Raw genomic sequence first — 21,972 nt, 5'->3', positions numbered from 1 at the left:
TGGCCAGGTCGCAGTTGTAAATGAGAACTTGTTCTTAACTAGCCTACCTGGTTAAATAAAGGTGAAATAATAAAAATAAAAAAAAGAATACATACCGTACGAAACGTAACATGTCATACTAATTGGAGTCCCCGGATTTACATTTACTATGCTACGTCTACCCCTTAGTCCAGGTTGACAAAAAGCGTTCTACCTGGAACCAGAAAGGGTTCTTCAAAGGATTATCCTATGGGACAGCCGAAAAATACTTTTAGGTTCTAGATTGCACCTTTTTTTCTAAGAGTGTAAGTAATCCTGGTAAAAACCTAGTGGTATCATGTTCACAATGCTATGCAATGACATTGCCTTAAGTCAGATAGCACAATGATTTGTCAGTTGAGGGGGATGAGTGTCACATAGAAGTGTCCGCCACCTGATGTAAGACAATAATGCAATGACTGTGGCAACAGATTCTTTGCACTCAAAAGCTCAGGTTTTCCAGAATAGTGTCATCAAAAAGAATTCTACTTGTTTGTAATGAAAATGTCATCACATTTCAGATCAACAACAACATGACACATCCTTCCCACATCTGGCTGATTTGCACCCTCACTGTGGTTCATACCCATTCTGTACATATGCTTTTATTTATGTACAAATACTCCACGCATATGACGTAGACAAAAGTTTTTACACTTGTGACGTGTGCTTTGTATGTGCATAGAGCCTCTAACTGAGTGGCCTATGTTTAGAGAAACTATTTCCTGTTTACATTTACTAAAAATGGTGTTGTTTCCTGGTCCTGTTGGCTTAATATGGGGTTTTGTAAAAAGGCCTAGTAATGTCATAATTACAGTACAGTTGCCTTTGGCCTAAGTTAACTCTGCTATACACAAAACTATACATCGTAGTAGAGGTAAAAGTGTATGTATAGCTGTAACTTGATATAGTTCCAAATGTGCATGCCTTAAACTAACAAAAACCTGAGTTGTTGGCCTAATACCTTCACTAAGCTTAGTACAAAATTGTGCACCAAACCCTAGATTCATGTTGCGTTGCGTGCGCTACATGCCTCCAAAAGGGGGTCAAAACTGTTTCATTGCATTAATTACAGATAATTATTTTGTTGACATGACTTGGTTATAATTGCATCCTTATTCATCAAGTAGTACGAGCACAACCGTAACGTGACACAATCAGTGACAAACGTGTGTGTACTGTAAGTGTGTGTATGTGTGTGTGTACTGCAAATGTATGCGTGTGTTTCCTCATCAAACCCTGGTGACGCCACACTAATCTAACAGAGATGGAGTTGACAACGACATGTTCAATTAACTTCCCCAACCACTAAATTAGTCCATAAAAATAGTTTCCTCTCCCAGTTGAATAAAAGTTAAACAACTTCAGCCATATTCCCCATAACAGCACACAAGGACAATGTTTTGAAGTCTTTGTAGCAGCCCCTAAAGTGGAGTTGCAATGAAGAAGCTGTAGAATTAGAATTTCTGTTGTTCAATTTCTATTGAATGAGTTGCTATTCAGGACCAAGTTTTTCAAATGTTATCTATCTGGATTTCGGGTATCGGATAGGGTTAAATGGCATGGAAATAGAATGAATAGAACAGGGATCCCCATTCAAGTCAATGAGTTGTCCGTTCTACTTATTCTATTTCAATGTATTTAAAATAAAAAAAAAGGGCCCTGGTGACTGGGTGATTGACAGACTTCCTGAGGATGGGATGGGTCAAGACAGGGGATTGTGGGATGTCAGAGAACCACAATGGGGTCAGAGCCCTGGTGCCAGATTCACCACTAACTGGATTTACATTGGAACTGAACCCACCCTGTCACCTACAGCCTTAACTCTGGCCAGGAGCCATGGGGAGGCGAATGCCAACCAGCTACACACACACACACACACACACACACACCACAGACAGACAGACAGACAGACCAATGCCTCTGGAAATAGTCAAATCATGTATAGTAACAATAGAAAAATCTACGTTTTCAACAGAAGTGACTCAACATATCGAGTGGCAATAACTCACGTTGTGAATACTGATTACCTCATTGACGCTGACCTCATACTCTGGCTATTATACGCTATCCGTTATCAGTTGTTTATATGCTCTAATCCGGAGCCAACCCAGATACCCGCCCAAACCGCATCATCATCGGGCAAGCCTGCCTCTCTGGGCTCGATCATTTCCAAAGAACCCTCCCTCTTCCGCAATAAAACAAGAGGCTCGGATAAAAACCGAGAGAAGCAGAGCAGCGATCACACCTCATCGTCAACCCGCTCTGGACCCCCGAACCCAATTGTCACAAGAGGGATATTGAGGACTAAGAACATACCATACACAAGGACAAGGTAAGGATATGGATGTCAATACAACCACGTTGCCTTCTGTTTTCCAGATTTCAGTTGGTGTTTAGGCTTTTGTAGAAGTGATTGCATTAGACTACAACATTTTGCTGATTATTTATGTATAGCAAGCATACTTCCTTCACCATGGAGTGGATTTAGTCCGCTAAATAACAGTTGACTTCTAATGGAATGCCAAAGGATTTCAGTAATAACGTTACTGTACTCAAATGGAATGTCAAATCAAATTTCAATTAACATTTAACGTTTTAATTTCATGTTTTTTTAATCGAGTTTTTCCATGCTTTGCCTTTGTACATAGTTTTAATTTGAATGCATATGTAGGCTAATTATAATTAACTCATTATAGCAGTTTCTCACAGGTTGTAGTTTTGATGCTTAGAAATGTTTTTATTTATCTTATCTATAGATGAGATTACATAGTTGAATCTATACTTTAGTGTTTCCCTTAATTTATTTATCAGGAATATGGACCAATTCAATTACATCTAGATTTGGTTTATAAACTACTGTATGTCCTATGGAGACCTGGGTTCCAATACGTATGTATTTGAGGTATTTAAAATAAAAAAAAATCTGTGTATTTCAGTATTTTAAAATAATCAGTCCAAAACAAATACTTTTATTTTAGTATTTGAATGGTTATTTGTAAAGAAAGTATTTTCAAATAACATTTTCAAATACCTGGGTTACATGCATGGGAATGTAATTTAGTCAGTGTATTTGAGTATTTTCAAATACTTTACAGGTGTATTTCCAAATACATTCCGATATTCAACTATTTGTCTTTTCAAAGAAAAAATATCTGAATACTTCATTCGAAATGTATGTAAAAGTAATTGAGATATTTGAAATAGTATTTGAACCCAGGTCTGGTCCTATGGGAATTTGGATCAGTTAAGGGTGTAAATGGCAAGCGGATATTTACACTCTAGGCTAGTTATGCTCCATTACTTACACAGTATATAGCTCTCATGTATTTCAGGTCTATGCCATTCTTGTCACCTGATGGTGGATGTCTCCGCACCTTGGCACATGTAGGCTATGTTGGGAGTGACAGAGTTAGTCAGTCAAAAGGAATTCACCTATTAGTGCTTTCTCACTGCTCAAAACAACTACTGCTGACCATTCCCTGCCACATCTCTCTCTCCCACATTCCTCTCCCCTTCTATCACAAATCTTTCACACCCAAACTCATCTCTCTTTCTCCGTCCCTCCACCTCTCTCTCTCCATTCATCTCTCTTTATCCCTTTCTCCACCTGATACTCATGTATTCTTTCACTAATGTCATTGTTCTCGCTCATCCCTCCACCTCTCTCGCCATCCCTCCACCTCTCTCTCCATTCTTCGCTCTCTATCCCTCTCTCTCAACCTAATACTCCCCTCACATTCTGTTTCATACCGTCATCTCTCTCCCACCTCTCTCTCCAGTGTTCAATCTCACTATCCCGCTCTCATTTCATCATCCATCAGTTCTCTCAGTAATCAACAGCTCTAAAATGAGGTCATTCTAAAACTTCTTGTTGCAAATAGTTGTAACAAGTGAAGCAGTTGTGAATCAGTGTTATTTCAGATAACAGGACAGAGATTACACTGAGAAAATGTTTCTTGGAATGTGGTTCCCTGGAGGTAGCTGTGTGTGTACAGTTGACGTCGGAAGTTTACATACACCTTAGCCAAATACATTTAAACTCAGTTTTTCACAATTCCTGACATTTAATCCAATTAAAAATTGCCTGTCTTAGGTCAGTTAGGATCACCACTTTATTTTAAGACTGTGAAATGTCAGAATAATAGAAGAGAGAATGATTTATTTCAGCTTTTATTTCTTTCATCACATTCCCAGTGGGTCAGAAGTTTACATACACTCAATTATTATTTGGTAGCATTGTCTTTAAATTGTTTAACTTGGGTCAAACGTTTCGAGTAGCCTTCTACAAGCTTCCCACAATACGTTGGGTGCATTTTGGCCCATTCCTCCTGACAGAGCTGGTGTAATTGAGTCAGGTTTGTATGCCTCCTTGCTCACACATGCTTTTTCAGTTCTGCCCACAATTTTTCTATAGGATTGAGGTCAGGGCTTTGTGATGGCCACTCCAATACCTTGACTTTGTTGTCCTTAAACCATTTTGCCACAACTTTGGAAGTATGCTTGGGGTCATTGTCCATTTGGAAGACCCATTTGCGACCACGCTTTAACTTCCTGACTGATGTCTTGAGATGTTGCTTCAATATATCCACATACTTTTCCTACCTCATGATGCCATCTATTTTGTGAAGTGCACCAGTCCCTCCTGCAGCAAAGCACCCCCCGTGCTTCACGGTTGGGATGGTGTTCTTCGGCTTGCAAGCATCCCCCTTTTTCCTCCAAACATAATGATGGTCATTATGGCCAAACAGTTCTATTTTTGTTTCAACAGACCAGAGGACATTTCTCCAAAAGTACGATCTTTGTCCCCATGTGTGGTTGCAAACCGTAGGCTTTTTTATGGCGGTTTTGAAGCAGTTGCCTTCTTCCTTGCTGAGCGGCTTTTCAGGTTATGTTGATATAAGACTTGTTTTACTGTGGATATAGATACTTTTGTACCCGTTTCCTCCAGCATCTTCACAAGGTCCTTTGCTGTTGTTCTGACAGAACACATCTCCTTCCTGAGCGGTATTTATTTATTTAACCTTTTTTTAACTAGGCAAGTCAGTTAAGAACAAATTCTTATTTTCAATGACAGCCAAAGAACAGTGGGTTAACTGCCTTGTTCAGGGGCAGAAAGACAGATTTGTACCTTGTCTGCTCGTGGATTCGAATCTGCAACCTTTCGGTTACTAGTCCAACGCTCTAACCACTAGGCCACCCCAGTATGATGGCTGCGTGGTCCCATGGTGTTTATACTTGCATACTATTGTTTGTACGGATGAACGTGGTACTTTCAGGCATTTGGAAATTGCTCCCAAGGATGAACCAGACTTGTGGAGGTCTACAGTTTTTTTTCTGAGGTCTTGGCTGTTTTTCCCATAATGTCAAGCAAAGAGGCACTGAGTTTGAAGGTAGGCCTTGAAATACATCCACAGGTACACCTCCAATTGACTCAAATGATGTGAATTAGAAGCTTCTAAAGCCATGACATAATTTTCTGGAATTTTCCAAGCTGTTTAAAGGCACTGTCAACTTAGTGTATGTAAACTTCTGACCCACTGGAATTGTGATACAGTGACTTATAAGTGAAATAGTCTGTCTGTAAACAATTGTTGGAAAAATTACTTGTGTCATGCACAAAGTAGATGTCCTAACCAACTTGCCAAAACTATAGTTTGTTAGCAAGAAATGTGTGGAGAGATTGAAAAACAAATTTGAATGACTCCAACCTAAGTGTATGTAAACTTCCGACTTCAATTTTATGTGTGCGTGTGTTGGTTCCACCTTGTGTCTGACTAGCTGTGTATATAGTTGTAGGCTTTAAGCAGCTCTCTTAACTTGGGAAATCCTCTGGACAGCATCTCTCAGTACTACAGCACACTCTTAGTGTCCTCGGATACACTGTGAATGAACGAGACAAACATGAGGTGGTTCACATGCACCGCCATCAGGTCAGGGTCCCTTCCAGGAACCGGCTGACGATTAAGGGGCTGCATAGTAGTCCAAAATCAACTATGTTGCTTAGTAACAAGTTGATCCCAGATCATTGCTTACGGATCAGTGCATTTAGTGCATTCTTTGCTCTGAATGAGTATTGTAGTCTGTTAGTGAGTATTGTAGTGTGTTGCGTCACCAGGAATTGTGTGGCGGCTGGGTTGGCTGGTGGTTCAGGCCAGGGGTCCACTCAGTGCTCTGTCTGATTCACAGGTCATGAGTGACTGGCCTTCTGTGGTCACTGGTCGGCCAGTCTGTCTGGTCATAGAGTGATACGTTTAGTGGGTTTCATTTGTTAGACAGTGGGTGCTCTATTCGATATGTCTAATTTTAAAATGTGATCTGATTGCTCTTTATGTATAATCTCTCTATCTATCCATCCATTGGTCCATCCCTTCCTCCCTATTTCCTCTACCCTTTCTCTCCGCAGCCTACGGTTGATGACTCAACTATTCTCTCCATACAGCTAGCTGCGGTCGACTCATTTACTACTCTGCTGACTTCAGGGGTTTTCTTTCCCCTCTTTCTCCTCTTTGTATTCTGTTACTTTGTCACTTTTCCCTCATTCTCTCTACCCTGTTTTCTCTTATGTTGCTCCTTTCTCTTTCGCCTGAATCTCTACTTTTTCTTCTCATCTTTGTTCTCTCCCTCTTCTCCCCCTTCCCTCTCTCTAAACCGGAATGTTTTTCTGTGGCTACGTTCACCGTCTCTCTGATGAACAGAGCAAGTGTTATACCGTGGCTACATCCCAAATTGTACCCTATTTCCTATTTAGTGCACTACTTTTGTCCAGAGCCCTAGTAGTGCACTAAATAGGGAATAGGGTGCCATTTGGCATACAGACCATGTGTAGAGTGGGCATGAAAGACCACAATGGCCCCTCTGTAGTAGACCCCCACACCAGACCCCCTTTAGAGGGGTTTAGATAAAGACCCCGATATAGCAGGCATAGCTCCAGCCAAGTAGCTTACCATACCTAAGTAACACATAGTGTCATCACAGTGTTAAGTCAGTTGTCAAAGGCAGACATCAGCTTTCATGACATGTGTTATATCATTATTATGACGCAGTTAATAACTTAGTATAGTCCTTATGATAGTGTGGGCATAACCTATCCAGTGTCTCGTCCACAAAAAGTAATGACGAGACATTGTCGCGTGTGCACCCTCTCTGGCCTCTAGGTCACCAGGCTGCTCGTTATGGCGCACACCTGTCACCATCGTTATGTGCACCTGCGCGTCATCAGACTCCGCTGGACTCCATCACTTCCCTGATTACCTTCCCTATATATGTCACTCCCTTTGGTTCCTTCCCCAGGCGTTATAGTTTCTGTTCCAGTGTCATGTCTGTGCGTTGTTTGTGTTTTCTTGTTTTGTATTATGTTGCGTTTATTTATTAAAACACTCACTCCCTGAACTTGCTTCCTGACTCTCAGCGCACCACATTACAGACATGGAAAATAAGACTATTTTAGAGTATTGGAACCAAACCTAGGAAGAGAAGGAAAGGAAGATAATTAGCTAGAACCAAACCACAGGTGCGTATTATTCTAGTTCACTCTGGTTCAATGTGATGCTACTCAGATCACTCCTATGGCTGCCTGGTTTCCCTCAGTGCAGAGTAAACTCTGTTATAACTGTGTTAAGGGCATGCCATCATGGCACATATATATGCACAGTCCCATACACCATAACATACACACACAGCTCCCTCTTGTCTACAACTATTTTCTTTTCAAATCAATTCATTAAGATTTATTGGTATGGGAAAATAATATTTTACCATCAGCAACATCAGTAGTATTGTTTAACTGCACACTTTAAAGTTGTTTCCTCTAGTTCTTATCCTCGCTCTAGCAGCTGTAGATCAGTATTTCAAAACATCCTTATTCAGTTTGATGATCGTCCTGATGTTTGACTAGAGTACTGTGTACTGCGGTGCTGAGTTAAGTAAAACACCGACCCCTGACCCTAACACCTAAGCCTTACTTCCTTATATCCCTTGAGAGGTGAAATGGCCGCTGTCTGAATCTCTACCTGCTGAAGCATTCCTGTGGTCACTGGTCAGCACGTCACCCATCCTTACTGTACAGGTCGGCTAGGTAGACTCGTCACTCAGACTGACAGGTGGAGTAGGAGCTGTGCTCAGCACTTCGAGACAATTCTGTTAGCGTCATCAGAATCAGAATCACAATTTTTCGCCAAGTCTGCTGCATGACTTAACACTGACAGGAAAGTAAGCTAGGGAGTTACCCGCATAGTGATGTGGTTGTTGTGGGGGAGTTTGATTAGTTTGTGTGTCTGAATATTAGCCTAGTGTTCTGGTATGAGGCCGATGCTGTTGATAGTCTGTATCTGACTAAACTCCAACAGCAGGCTTCAACAGTCTCTCATTCACATCAACACTCAGACTTGATCTACTAAGAGAGCAGAGGTTTCCTCTGGCCCTCATGGGTCTGAAGGGAATATACGGTCATAACTTTTTCTGAAGAAACCACTAACTAACTAGGTGGGACAGACAATTGCCTCCTAATCCGTGCTAGGAAATGAGTTAAACTCTCATTAACTAAAAGCGAGAGAAAAACAAATGCCAATTTTTTTCCCCTTTTTATCTTGTAAAATGCTACCAACAAAATAGGGCTGTGCAACTGTATATGTGTGTTTGTGTTTTAGTGTGGGTTCGTGTGTGTGTTGGATCTTGTAAGAGCTAGTTTAGTAGAATCATTGCCAGGCCACAAACCAGTCCTACACAGACACACCGCATTGTGGGATTATCAAACAGCAATTGATAATCCTGTGGTGTCTGAGGCAGCCTCGCTTTGTGATGGGTGCCCACGTGTGTGTGTGTGTGTGTGTGTGTGTGCGTGCGTGCGTGCGTGCGTGTGTGTAATAGACACATGGTAATGATAGAAGACGGGCACTAAGCGTGTGTGTGGGTCTGGACATGAGGACTACACTCTTAGAAAAAAGGTGCTATCTAAAACATAACAAACTGGATGCAGTCTATCACAGTGCCATCCGTTTTGTCACCAAAGCCCCATACACTACTCACCATTGCGACCTGTACGCTCTCGTTGGTTGGCCCTCGCTTCATACTCGTTGCCAAACCCACTGGCTTCAGGTTATCTACAAGTCTCTGCTAGGTAAAGCCCCGCCTTATCTCTGCTCACTGGTCACCATAGCAGCACCTACTCGTAGCACGCGCTCCAGCAGGTATATCTCACTGGTCACCCCCCAAAGCCAATTCCTCCTTTGGTCGTCTTTCCTTCCAGTTCTCTGCTGCCAATGACTGGAACGAACTGCAAAAATCTCTGAAGCTGGAGACTCATATCTCCCTCACTAGCTTTAAGCACCAGCTGTCAGAGCAGCTCACAGATCACTGCACCTGTACATAGCCCATCTGTAAACAGCCCATCTATCCAACTACCTCATCCCCATACTGTATTTATTTATTTTGCTCCTTTGCACCCCAGTATCTCTACTTGCACATTCATCTTCTGCACATCTACCATTCCAGTGTTTAATTGCTATATTGTACTTACTTCGCCACCATGGCCTATTTATTACCATAACTTACCTCCTTTGCACTCACTGTATATATACTTTTTGTTTTCTTTTGTTCTACTGTATTATTGACTGTATGTTTTGTTTATTCCATGTGTAACTCTGTGTTGTTGTATGTGTCGAATTGCTATGCTTTATCTTGGCCAGGTCACAATTGCAAATGAGAACTTGTTCTCAACTAGCTTACCTGGTTAAATAAAGGTTAAATAAAAAAATAGATAAAATAAAATGGTTACTCGGCTGTCCCCATGAGAGAACCCTTTGAATAACTATTTTTGGCTACAGGTAGAACCCTTTTGGTTCCATGTAAAACGCTTTCTACAGAGGGTTCTACATGGAACCCAAAAGAGTTTTCCCTGGAACCAAAAAGGGTTATACCTGGAACCAAAAAGGGTTATCCTATGGGGACAGCCAAAGAACCCTTTTGGAACCCTTTTTGCTAAGAGTATATGTGTGTGTGACAGATAAAACATAAAAGTGAGTGACATGGGACACACAGGCTCAGTGTTAGCAGGAAACATATGGCCTGGTCTGACAGACTAGAGGGAGGGACGGTAGGAAACAGAGAACAGAACACAGCGGAACAGCTGCACCAAGGAAACCGGGATGGAAACTAAACCCAGCGAAAAAAACACATGCTCTGCCAGAGAGGCTCAGCTAGGGTATAGAAAACACAGCCTGAATACACCTGGGGGTTTCCTCCAGCTGAGAAACACCTGGCTTGAAAGGGATATGTACCCTTCTCTGTTTGTGTACAGTATGTGAGTGTGTGTGTGTGAGTTCCACAAGTACAGTCCTGCTGTCATCCCAGTGAAAGACTCAGGGAGTCTTTTTTCCAGGAACATCTTGTCTTTGTGTCTTGTGAGTTGATTAGCTTCACATTCCTGAGCAGTGTCTGTGTGTGTTTGCCAGCGTAGCAGTTTGACCTCATTTATATCAAAACAACAGCTCTATTAGCCCAGTCAGACACACATGATGAGTCAGACAACCGCCAGCCGGCTGCGGTGCGTGTGTGTGTGCGTCTGAAGTTTATATGTTGGACTTGGTCCCATCCAATGACCACAGTGCCGGAGTCTTCTTCAGTCTCTTTTCACTCTTTCCATCTTCCTTGAACTTTCTAGGGTTTTCACCTTTGTCTTTCTTCTGTCTTCCCCCCTCTCTCTCTAAGGTTGAGTCATGGTTAGTCACAGTTGACAGAGAGGCAATGGTTCCTAACAGGGTTTCGCAGTGCATCTCCAATCTGAAATGTATGTTTACAGAGAGAAGTAGATTCATTCACATTTTACTCCAATGTTTATTTTATTTCAATGACTGTGATATGTGGTTGTCTTACCTTCCCTAGTTGAATGCACTTACTGTATGGCGCTCTGGATAAGAGCGTCTACGAAATGACCTAAATGTAAAATTCCATTAGCAGACACTCTTATCCAGAGCCAAATAGCACGATCATCACACCTCCACCATCACCACACATTTAAAAAATACTAAACTAAGTGTGTTGTGTGGTTAGTCGCCAGTGCAAAAAGGCTTTTTGGAGTCAGACTCTGTAAAGTTGCCGGTCATTTCCCCCCTCATCTCTCTGTGTTGTCGTGAGTCATTCTACCCGCCCTACATCTGCTCGTCTCTTTAGGAACCGCTTCCATACTGCCCTGGCGTGGAATGTTGGGAAAGGGCTTCGGCGATGTTTTGTGAGCTCACACACTCAGAGACACTCATACGCAGCTCTTTAGACTTCCCCTTGCCTGTACGGCTGTGTTTAGGTTGTTTGACACTGTGCTTTGTTCCTTAGGATTAAGGGCTATGGACTCTGTTAGACACTCATTCACTGGAGGGAGAGAGAAAGAGTGAAGAGGGTCTCGATCCTGTTTATCCCAGAGGGAGCACAATCTTGTAAACACAGCGGACAATGGTTATGAGTAGGGAGGTGAGACGAGGACAGGGGGCAGGAGGTAGGGACAGAAGTTCTGCAGAGGGACAAAGGAAACATTTTCTTTATTTAACCTTTATTTAACTAGGCAAGTTAGTTAAGAACAAATTCTTATTTACAACGACGGCCTACCAGGGAACAGTGGGTTAACTGCCTTGTTCAGGGGCAAAACAACATATTTTTACCTTGTCAGCTCTGGGATTCAAACCAGCAACCTTTCGGTTAATGGACCAACTCTCTAAACACTAGGCTACCTGCCACCCCATGTATCAAACTACAGGATTCATTTTCTGTCATCATCGAAGTTCTTTCCAACGTAAACACAGACTCACTCTGTTGATTCTGATACTGTACATGCAGTTGGCATCAGTATGACTTCCACACACACACACACACACACACACACACGCACACGCACACACACACACACACACAAATGCTAAGCCACGCCCACGGACCTTAGTTTTTTCTCCGTAATGAGTTTGGATCTGAGTAACTCCCCCACCGGCCACCAAATGTGAAAACATTCGGGGCCGCCTGATTGGTCCAGAAACAAATACTGCTCTGTCGTTCGCTACATACTGAAGTCTGAGACTGAATTCATTGATAGGTTGGGCCAGAGTTGGACAATATGTCATTGGCTTTGATATTCTGATTGGTTAGAGACGATCCAATCGTTGATTACTTTGTTTTGTAAACGCCCCTTGTGCACCTCATCACCACAAACGACTTCAATGAAGTCAGTCTCAGACTTCAGTATGTAGCGAACGACAGAGCAGCGGAAGAGCCATCAGCAATGCCCTCCAATTCCCCAAAACATTCCACCTCTCTCTTTCTCTTACTCAAAGGAAAGGTCAGGGTTAGGGTTTGAGGAAGGGTTTTAGTATTGAAGAGTCCATCCGTCCTCTACACACATCAGAGTATTATAATGGTGACATCAAATCACATTTTATTGGTCGCATTCATATATTTAGCAGATGTTATTGTGGGTGTAGTGAAATTCTTGTGTTCCTAGCTCCAACAGTGCAGCAATATCTAACAATTCACAACAATACACACTAATCTAAAAGTAAAAGAATGGAATTAAGAAATATATAAATATTAGATCGAGCAATGTGGGAGTGGCTTTGACTAAAATACAGTAGAATAGAATACAGTATATACATATGAGATGAGTAAAGCAGAATGTAAACATTATTTAAACATTATTAAAGTGACTAGTGTTCCATTCCATGTGTATATAGGGCAGCAGCCTCTAAGGTGCAGGCTTACGTAACCGGGTGGAAGCCGGCTAGTTGGACCTATTATTCACTAGGATATGTTTTGAACCCAATGACTTGACTTGTCCTGAAACAACCAATAGTCTCTTTCACATAGCTCAATAGAACATTTACTTATGTATGTTTTAATTTATTTTCCAGCAGAAAAGATCAAAGACACAACCATGGCCAGAATATTGGGACTGCTGCTCTTCCTGTCAGCTCTCTGCTGCTCCCTAGCGGACAAAGTAGGTACCACACCCACTGCACAAACCACAGCTACAGATAGATATAGAAGTTGCCCTTTGGTGCAGGTCTAAGATCAGCTTAACGTCTCAAAATGCATCAGGTGGAAAATGCTAAACTTACCATAGATCTGCATCTAGAGTTAACTTCATCACTACTGTTACCATGCAGACAGTTAACTTCATCACTACTGTTGCCATGCAGACAGTTAACTTCATCACTACTGTTGCCATGCAGACAGTTAACTTCATCACTACTGTTGCCATGCAGAGAGTTAACTTCATCACTACTGTTGCCATGCAGACAGTTAACTTCATCACTACTGTTGCCATGCAGACAGTTAAGTTCATCACTACTGTTGCCATGCAGACGTGTATTTGTTAGTACTGTGGAGCTTTGAGATCATTTCTCTTACCTCTCCCGTGGCAGATTGAGCTTCGTCGCGCGAAGAGAGGGACACGCTACTATAGAGGTAAGCTTGGATCGCCCGCTCTGCCATCTACACCTGGGTCAATCTACCCTCACCCTCTGACACCCCACGTCTGTCTCTCTCGTCTGTCCCTCTCGTCTGTCCCTCTCTCCACACTTATCATGTTAGCTACAATCAATCATTTGTTTGTGTGTCACTTACACCTTGTCTTTGAATCTTACTGTCTCTCTTGTAGTAAATGACTCATGTGTGTGTCTCTCTGTGTGTATGTCTGTCTCTCTGTTTTTGTGTCTTTGTCTTTGTCTTTGTCTCTGTCCCTGTGTGTGTGTGCGTGTGTGTGTGTGTGTGTGTGTATGTGTGTGTGTGTGTGTGTCTCTGTGTGTGTCTGTGTGTGTGTCTGTTTGTCTGTCTATCTGTGTGTGTGTGTGTGTGTGTGTGTGTGTGTGTGTGTGTGTGTGTGTGTGTGTGTGTGTGTGTGTGTGTGTGTGTGTGTGTGTGTGTGTGTGTGTGTGTGTGTCTCAGCGCATTGTGTGGATGGCGAGTCAGCTGCGGTGCGTGGTTATGGGGACACATGGATGAGATGGAGGGGCCAGCGTGTGGAGTACTGCCGCTGTGCATCACAAGGACGAGAGCGCTGTCACTACGTGCCCGTCATCAGTGAGTGGAAACACAGATACACTTACACATAGATATAGATACAGACCAACACACACACGCTCACAAACCCCCACACCGTCTAGGGCGGCAGAGTTACTACACTGTTCAGCCTGTAATTTCTGTCTGTGTATGTGTCTTGTTCTCTTTTCCAGTCTTCCTTTTCCACTGTTTGTCTTTGTTGGATCAACAGAACCCCCACCTCCCTCCCTCTGTCTGTCTGCCCCCATCTCGCCACTCTCTATTTACAGTACCTCTTGCTCTTCTGTTTCCTTACTTCCTCCACAATGGAGAGTGGTTGGTGTCGTGGAGAGAGAAGGTGCAGTCTAGGATGGAGAGTCATTAGAACACTCACCCATTGTGACTTTCACCATGTTTTAACACTCTTGGCACAAACCCTCCCATAAACACGTCCCTTCACCCCCACTGAACAACGCTGTGAGGCGTGACCACCCTCTCTTGATGACAGACAAATCACAACCATATTCTCCGCCTGTGTGAGGTTGTACGCTGTCAACAGAGAAATTGGAGGTTGAAGCTGTTCTGACAAAGGGAAATGATGAGAATTTGTGACGCTAAAGAGTCCATGACATTTGTTATAAGAGGTGGGCACTTCGTCTGTGCTGCAGCCATTATTGTTGTTAGAGAAAGAGAAGAGGTGTAAAAGAGAAATACATCCAACGTGTCTAACCGTCGCTCTCTACATCCCTATCTCCCTCCCTGCGTCCCTGTAGCCTGCTATCAGTCAAGGTGCTACAACGGGGGGACCTGTAAGGAGGCGGTCTACTCCTCTGACTATCTGTGCCAGTGTCCACCAGGCTTCACAGGAGCCCAGTGTGAGATCAGTAAGTAGAACACGATCAGAGACCACGCTACACTGTCAATAAATACTTCTCCTCTGGGCCCATATACTACTGAAAAACAAGAACAAGGGGATATGACCAGTTTCCATTCTATCCCTTAGTCTTTATATAGATTCATTTAGCACTATATAGCACCACTATAAGTGGAATAACACAACCTTAGCCCCGGGCTAATTTGGCTGTGCCCTGCTGCACTGCTATTGAGTCTTATCTAGGACTATCTAGTAGTAATCTTGGTTACCATCATCATTAGACCAGTAGACACGCAGGAAATGGTAGAATGCAATCCTACTACAATGGCTCATAGCGATTATGGAGTTGTGGTCTGTGGGCCAGCCTGGAAAAAAATCAGAAACTCCATGGAACCCAGTGGTTTGCTGACATAAATCAGTTTGTTTTATTCCGTTTTGAGGCCGTTGTAGACACCCTACCCACTCAACATTCAACATGTAAATTCCAAATAACATGTTGACTGTTTAATGAGTGCGGTCACACCCAAATGAGTGAGCCCACACCCAAATGAGTGAGCCCAGAGTCATATCATGTGATGTAATCTATCAGTGTCATCATTCACCAATGGTCATTTGTTGAAACCACAGCGGCCAAACTCTCCACATATGACTCTGTGTGAGCCTAACCAGACCCGTATACTCTCTAAATGAGTTTAATCAATACTCATGCGTGTGTCATTTCATGGATACCATAAGATCAGGGAGCCAAAACCCAGAAGAGACGTGTGAATGAGTCCTTAGTCATGTAACCATGACGCAGGACGACAGGAGGATGCCATGAAGGACGACAGCTAGACAGACACACAGAGAGACTATCAGATCAACATGGTTGTTATGATGTGGTTCCTCATAGATACCAATGACGGTGTCCAAAATGGCACCCTATTCCCGACATAGTGCTCTACTTTGGACCAGAATCCTTAGTGCCCTGGTCAAAAGTAGTGCGCGATAAAGGAAATGGGGTGCCATTTGGGACATAACCTATGTGTTTGGATGGCTGGATTGTATAGATGAATTTCTGTCTCTCTCCACAGACACCAATGAGAAGTGCGTGGTGGGCCAGGGTAAAGGGTACCGTGGTACGTGGAGTATCAGTCGGATCGGCTCAGAGTGTATCAACTGGAACTCTACCACCCTCAGAGGAAAGAAGTTCACCGCTAAGAAACCAGAGGCTAACAGCCTGGGGCTGGGCAACCACAACTTCTGCAGGTACACACACACACACACACACACACACACACACACACACACACACACACACACACACACACACACACACACACACACACACACACACACACACACACACAACAATCAAGCCTTCTAGATAAATTTCCCCCTCCCCTGTTCTCTCTCTCTCAGGAACCCAGACAATGATACTAAGCCATGGTGTTATGTCTACAAGGGAAACCAAATAGTCTGGGAGTTCTGTACTCTCTCCAGCTGCTCAGCAGGTAATAACATGATTAACTATGATACCATTATAGTATACCGGTATTTGGTTACATTGTTGTCTTGCCAAACTATGACAAGTAGGCTAAATCAAAAACAGATTGGCACCCAGGTTGCTTTACTGACTAACGTTATTTGGTCCACAGAGTAAATTAAATCTGAGTTCATCTGCGCCTCACCCTGTGTGTTTTTCCAGACCAGAGGCCAGTGGAGTGTGTGCAGGGCTCAGGGCAGACGTACAGGGGGACGGCTGCCGTCACTAAGAGGGGCTCCAGCTGTCTTCCCTGGGACTCACCCCTCATCACCCGCAAGTTCTACAATGCATGGAGGTCTGACGCCAGACAGCTGGGGCTGGGGAGTCACAACTTCTGCAGGTAGGATCATAAACGTACACAAACTCTCTCTCTCACGCACATATACACCACAGGAGGTTGGTGGCACCTTAATTGGGGAGGACGGGCTCATGGTAATGGCTGGAGCAGAATGAGTGGATGGTTTCCATCCTCACAGATCACTGCACCTGTACATAGCCCATCTGTAAACAGCCCAACTACCTCATCCCCATACTGTATTTATTTATCTTGCTCCTTTGCACCCCAGTATCTCTACTTGCACATTAATCTTCTGCACATCTACCATTCCAGTGTCTAATTGCTATATTGTAATTACTTCATCACTATGGCCTATTTATTGCCTTACCTCCCTTATCTTACCTCATTTGCACTCACTGTATATAGACTTTTTGTTTTCTTTTTTCTACTGTATTATTGACTGTATGTTTGTTTATTCCATGTGTAACTCTGTGTTGTTGTATGTGTCGAACTGCTGTGCTTTATCTTGGCCAGGTCGCAGTTGTAAATGAGAACTTGTTCTCAACTAGCCTACCTGGTTAAATAAAGGTGAAATGAAAAATAAAATAAATAATGTGTTTGATGCCATTCCATTTGCTCCGTATTATGTGCCGTCCTCCCCTCAGCAGCCTCCACTGATATACACACACACTGACTTATAGACTCTCCTCTGGCTCTCATACAGGAACCCAGACGGTGATCTTGGCCCCTGGTGTCACGTCTACAAGAACATGAAGCTGACCTGGGAACTCTGCGATATCACCAAATGCCGTGAGTATCCCCGTTACCTTGTTACCATGACTACATTCCAATAATATCGGCCACAATACGCATCATCGTCCTCTCATGTGCTGGTCAAATGGCCACTGTCTCTTCTGCCAAGTATTTCCATCATCATCATTACCTACAGTAGCTTACTGTAATGCACATGATAACTAAGAAGACAATGAGTCAATGTCTGTCAGGATTGTAGTGAGTGAAATGTGTAGGAGGTTAAATTAAATACACTTGCAACTGTAGTCACACTGTATGAGTACTTGATATCTAATGTCATACTGAACAGTATCTGTTGTTTGTTTTTTAGCGAGGAGACCAACCACCATTACTACTCTAGGCCCCAGGGCTCCCACCAACAACAACAACAACAGAGGTAGGACAGCCACAAAATAACACATCCAATTCACCTCTACACAGCGTTTCTCCTCCTCCACACCTCCCACTCTCCTTCTATTCCTCCTCCACACCTCCCACTCTCCTGGGCTCCTCACCTCTCCTTCCCATGAATGTTGAGGTTTTTCTATCTACAAACAGAAAACCAAATCTAATTGAAAGGCCGTCCCCCGTGGGTAGGTAGCTGTGGCCAGCGTGCTGACAACAATCTCCCCTCCTTCCGTATCCTGGGAGGAGCCCGGAAGAGTGACATCACAGAGCAGCCGTGGCAGGCAGCCATAAACGTGTACCGGCCCAGAAACAAAGCACACTTCTTCCTGTGTGGAGGGGTCCTTATAGACTCCTGCTGGGTCCTCTCTGCTGCACACTGCTTCGACGACGGGTATGTCTAGTACACACACTCATGTACGCATTCACACACATACACACGCATGCACGCACGCAGTGCACACCCACCCACATGGGTGTAACTCAGTGATCTGCTGTCTCCGTCAGGTTTAAACCAGAGCGGCTGCAGGTGGTTCTAGGTAGGACGTTTCGTAAGAACTCCTCCAGCAGTGAGCAGATCTTTGAGGTGGAGAAGTACTGGAGCCACGAGAAATACAACAAGACAAACTTTGACAACGACATTGGTGAGCCAATGCAATGTTAAAGGCCCAGTGCAGTCAAAAATAAGTTTTCCTGTGTTTTGTATCATATTGTACAAAAGCTGATGAAAAAAATGTATCAATGTCATTTCCTGTTAGTTGCTGGTTGAAAATACAATTTATATAGGACCTTCTAATCAGCCTGTTTGCATGGGTGGGAGTTTTGGCTTGCCTGGTGACAACACCAGGCGGTAAATTGGTTAATAGACCAATAACAAAGAGAGTTCCAAACCTCTCTGCCAATAACAGCTAGTTTTAAGTTTTCCTCTCCCCACTCAGACCACTCCCAGACAGTCCTAGCTAAATTCTCGCATGAGAAATAGTTTTTTACTAAAAAGCATTTTTTGTCAATTTTAATGGAAAATTATTACGATAAGGTACTTAATTGTCACCCAGAAATGATTTGATATAAAAACGGCTGCATTTGGGTCTTTAAGCACTGACACGTCAATCCTTAATGCTTATGACTAATGGTTATGACATGGCTATGACATGATTATGTAGCATATTTGAAGAGCCATTAAAACCATAGTATAGCACAATCACTCATTCTCTCCCGGCCCTCCTCCTCCTCGGTGCCCTCTCCTCATCCTCTTCCTCCCTCAGTCTTGATGAAGTTGAAGAGTGATATTGGCCTGTGTGCTGTGGACTCACCGGAGGTCCTACCCGCCTGTCTGCCTGACCCAGGCCTGGTAATGCCCGACTGGACCGAGTGTGAGATCTCCGGCTACGGCAAGGAGAAGGAGTGTAAGACAGACATCATCCTTTTCTTGGAATTCTTCATCTCTTTTTTAAACTGGTTCTATGGTTTATTGTCTGTAGCCTAAATCACACAGCATCATTTTTAAATACCTAAGGCGGTGTTTCTTAATCCTGGTCCCAAAAGGGGGGATATTTTTATTTTTGCCCTAGCATTACACACCTGATTCCTCTAATCAAATGGTTGATGATGAGTTGATAAGAGGAATCAGGTGTGTAGTGCTAGCTAGGGCAAAAACAAACCTTTACAGGATTAAGAAACACTGACCTAAGGGAATACATGAGTACATTTAATACAGTATCTTCTGACGATAACCCTTGCTATCTTTTTTATGTAGTCTAGAGATCTAACAATGTTCTATAGGCTATAGGTGTATTGAGGAATGAATCTAATACCCTCCCCTCTCTCCATAGTTGATGCGATGTACTCTGAGCGGGTGAAGAGGGGTCACGTGAGGTTGTGGCCTCAGGACCGCTGTGTCCCTAATGTCTTATCTGGACGTGTGGTCACCTCCAACATGCTGTGTGCCGGGGACACCCGGGGTCTGGACGATGCCTGCAAGGTGAGGAGGGCGCTTTTTCTTCCCTCTCCTAACACCCTCTGCCTGCATCCCAAATGGCACCCTATTCCCTATATAGTGCATTTGTCCATAGTAGTGCACTATATATGTAGGGAATAGGGTGCCATTTGGCACGTAGTATGCAGCCCTAAGCCCCAAACACTCTCTGCAACACTCAGCACTTAAATAGCTAGTTAGCTGGTATGGTTGAAAGAAGTATGTGTCATGTTGGATGTTAGTACTTCTGCTAATCTTTCTCAAACGGAACTGTATGCCTACTGCTGAACCATGACTGAACCACAACTGACCCATGTCCCTCGTCGCCTCCTCTCCTCTGCAGGGGGACTCTGGTGGTCCACTTGTCTGTCCAAAGGATGGGAGGATGACTCTGATGGGGCTGATCAGCTGGGGAGATGGCTGTGGGAAGAAAGACACACCCGGGGTGTACACACGTGTTACACAATACACTGACTGGATCAGCAGCAAGAAACAGGAAACTAGCCAGTAAACAAACACACAAACACATGCACATACACCCACCTGGAGAGCACTTGTGAGAGAATTCATCTGACTCCATCATCAGAGAATTCATCAGACTCCTGTCCATCAATCGCAATGAATGCCTTAACCAAGGACCGGACAACCACTTAACGCACAAATGGAACCGCCAGTACTCCAGTACATTCTGTGTAAGCATTGTTTAACTCTTGTGCTTAGAGGTAGGATGCAGTAAGGTCAGAAAAAACTAAGAACACTATATCTCCAAAGTGAATATACTGTTAATCAGTCCAGCTCAGTGCCTTCCAGCTGATTCCTGTTCTACACAGAGCTATATATCTCCATATGCAGCTCACAGAATGTTGGACATTTACTTTGCACACAAGGTTCCATAGGAATGTATATAGCCACTCCAATTAACATTTTTCAGTTCATTTGGAGTGAATTTTACATTGGTGGCTTGCTGTCTGAATGTTGCCATGTTACATCAGTGCATATGTTACCCTACCCCACTATAACATTAACCACAAGACAATCTGCTGGATCAGAGTCAATGTAAGACAGCGGCTGCATTCCAAACTGATCCTTGAACTGCATGAACAAAGGGGTTGAGTTGTCAAATTGGAATAAAGCCAGAGCCTGAACACAGCCACCATTATCTGTCTCCATTCCATAAGCGTTGGGTTGAGCCCAGCGATCAGCATGTACAGTATTTTAATGTTGGTTTTATGTTGAAAAGGACTGGGAGGTGTTTGCAATGACTGGGTGTTTGTACTGTATCTAACAAAAGCTCTTTGCTTGCAAAGCACTTGGACTCCACTTCCCTCCCATAGTATAGTATTTGGTTATGTTTGAGTGGGTGTTCATATTATGTATTATCTCATAAACATACACCCTCTCAAGGACAGTAATGTTTTATTTGATTTTACTTGTGTGTATTAAGTTAATATTTATGTCTATTAATATTACACTTTTTTCTACTGTAATAGTTTATGTTTTTTTAATAGTTCAATGTGTAGTGTTTTGGAATTGTTGTTTATGTTTATCATTTATTTCTGGGGCTATCATAAGAAAGACATACACCCATCTCTTAAATAAAAAAAACATTTAAGTGAAGTTGATGGTTGATCTCTTCAATTTCTCTTGTTGTTTCAGGGGAAAGCTGTGCCATAGACTAGAGGAAGCCTAGAGGCCTAGACATAACAGCACATACACACAGAAGTCATTTTAATGAATGTATCATCATGCCAGCACACACTGATTCCTTCCAAACCACTCATTGTTGAATTTACGATTTCCAACTTGTTGTGTAATGTTTATGTCCAATGGCTGATGAGCACTGATACGTTTTATCTATAATTTCTCTTCATTATTTCTCTTCATGATGGCGCCAGAGGGGATGGCTACCGTCTTATCAGCTCTTAACCAACCATGCTATTTTGTTAGTTTTTTCGCGTTGTTCGTAACTTGTTTTGTGCATAATGTTGCTGCTACCGTCTCTTATGAGCTTCTGGACATCAGAACAGCGATTACTCACCTCGAATTGGACAAATACTTTTTCTTTAATGAGTCGGACGGGAAGGATATAC

At 43.1% G+C, this 21,972-nt stretch overlaps 1 protein-coding gene across 4 annotated transcripts; it reads left to right on the top strand.

Moving 5' to 3' along the window:
• Positions 1 to 2,208: 2,208 nt before the first annotated feature.
• On the top strand, positions 2,209 to 21,499 carry LOC106585058 (tissue-type plasminogen activator). 4 transcript variants are annotated; one of them, XM_014170815.2, is made up of 15 exons: positions 2,210 to 2,353; positions 12,906 to 12,991; positions 13,419 to 13,461; positions 13,942 to 14,076; positions 14,808 to 14,918; positions 15,982 to 16,156; positions 16,310 to 16,401; positions 16,596 to 16,773; positions 17,435 to 17,520; positions 17,834 to 17,899; positions 18,100 to 18,301; positions 18,415 to 18,551; positions 19,173 to 19,313; positions 19,740 to 19,888; positions 20,226 to 21,499. In XM_014170815.2, the coding sequence occupies exons 2-15, from the start codon at positions 12,929 to 12,931 to the stop codon at positions 20,391 to 20,393; spliced, it is 1,746 nt and encodes a 581-aa protein (XP_014026290.2). In that variant the 5' UTR covers positions 2,210 to 2,353; positions 12,906 to 12,928; the 3' UTR covers positions 20,394 to 21,499. The 4 variants fall into 4 exon arrangements, with proteins under 4 accessions (XP_014026292.2, XP_014026290.2, XP_014026291.2 ...); XM_014170816.2 differs by having other exon boundaries at positions 2,226 to 2,353; positions 12,909 to 12,991; XM_014170817.2 differs by lacking the exon at positions 13,942 to 14,076 and having other exon boundaries at positions 2,209 to 2,353.
• Positions 21,500 to 21,972: the final 473 nt, after the last annotated feature.

The sequence above is a fragment of the Salmo salar genome, chromosome ssa24 (genome assembly GCF_905237065.1).
Source record: "Salmo salar chromosome ssa24, Ssal_v3.1, whole genome shotgun sequence".
Classification (NCBI taxonomy): Eukaryota; Metazoa; Chordata; class Actinopteri; order Salmoniformes; family Salmonidae; genus Salmo; species Salmo salar.
This window is presented reverse-complemented; position numbering and strand designations above follow the sequence as displayed.

Coding starts and splice junctions, on each gene's coding strand:
- LOC106585058 (XM_014170815.2), top strand. CDS start 12,929: ATGGCCAGAATATTGGGACTGCTGCTCTTCCTGTCAGCTCTCTGCTGC. Junction 16,157..16,309: donor GGCAACCACAACTTCTGCAG/GTACACACACAC, acceptor TCTCTCTCTCAG/GAACCCAGACAATGATACTA. Junction 16,402..16,595: donor TCTCTCCAGCTGCTCAGCAG/GTAATAACATGA, acceptor GTGTTTTTCCAG/ACCAGAGGCCAGTGGAGTGT.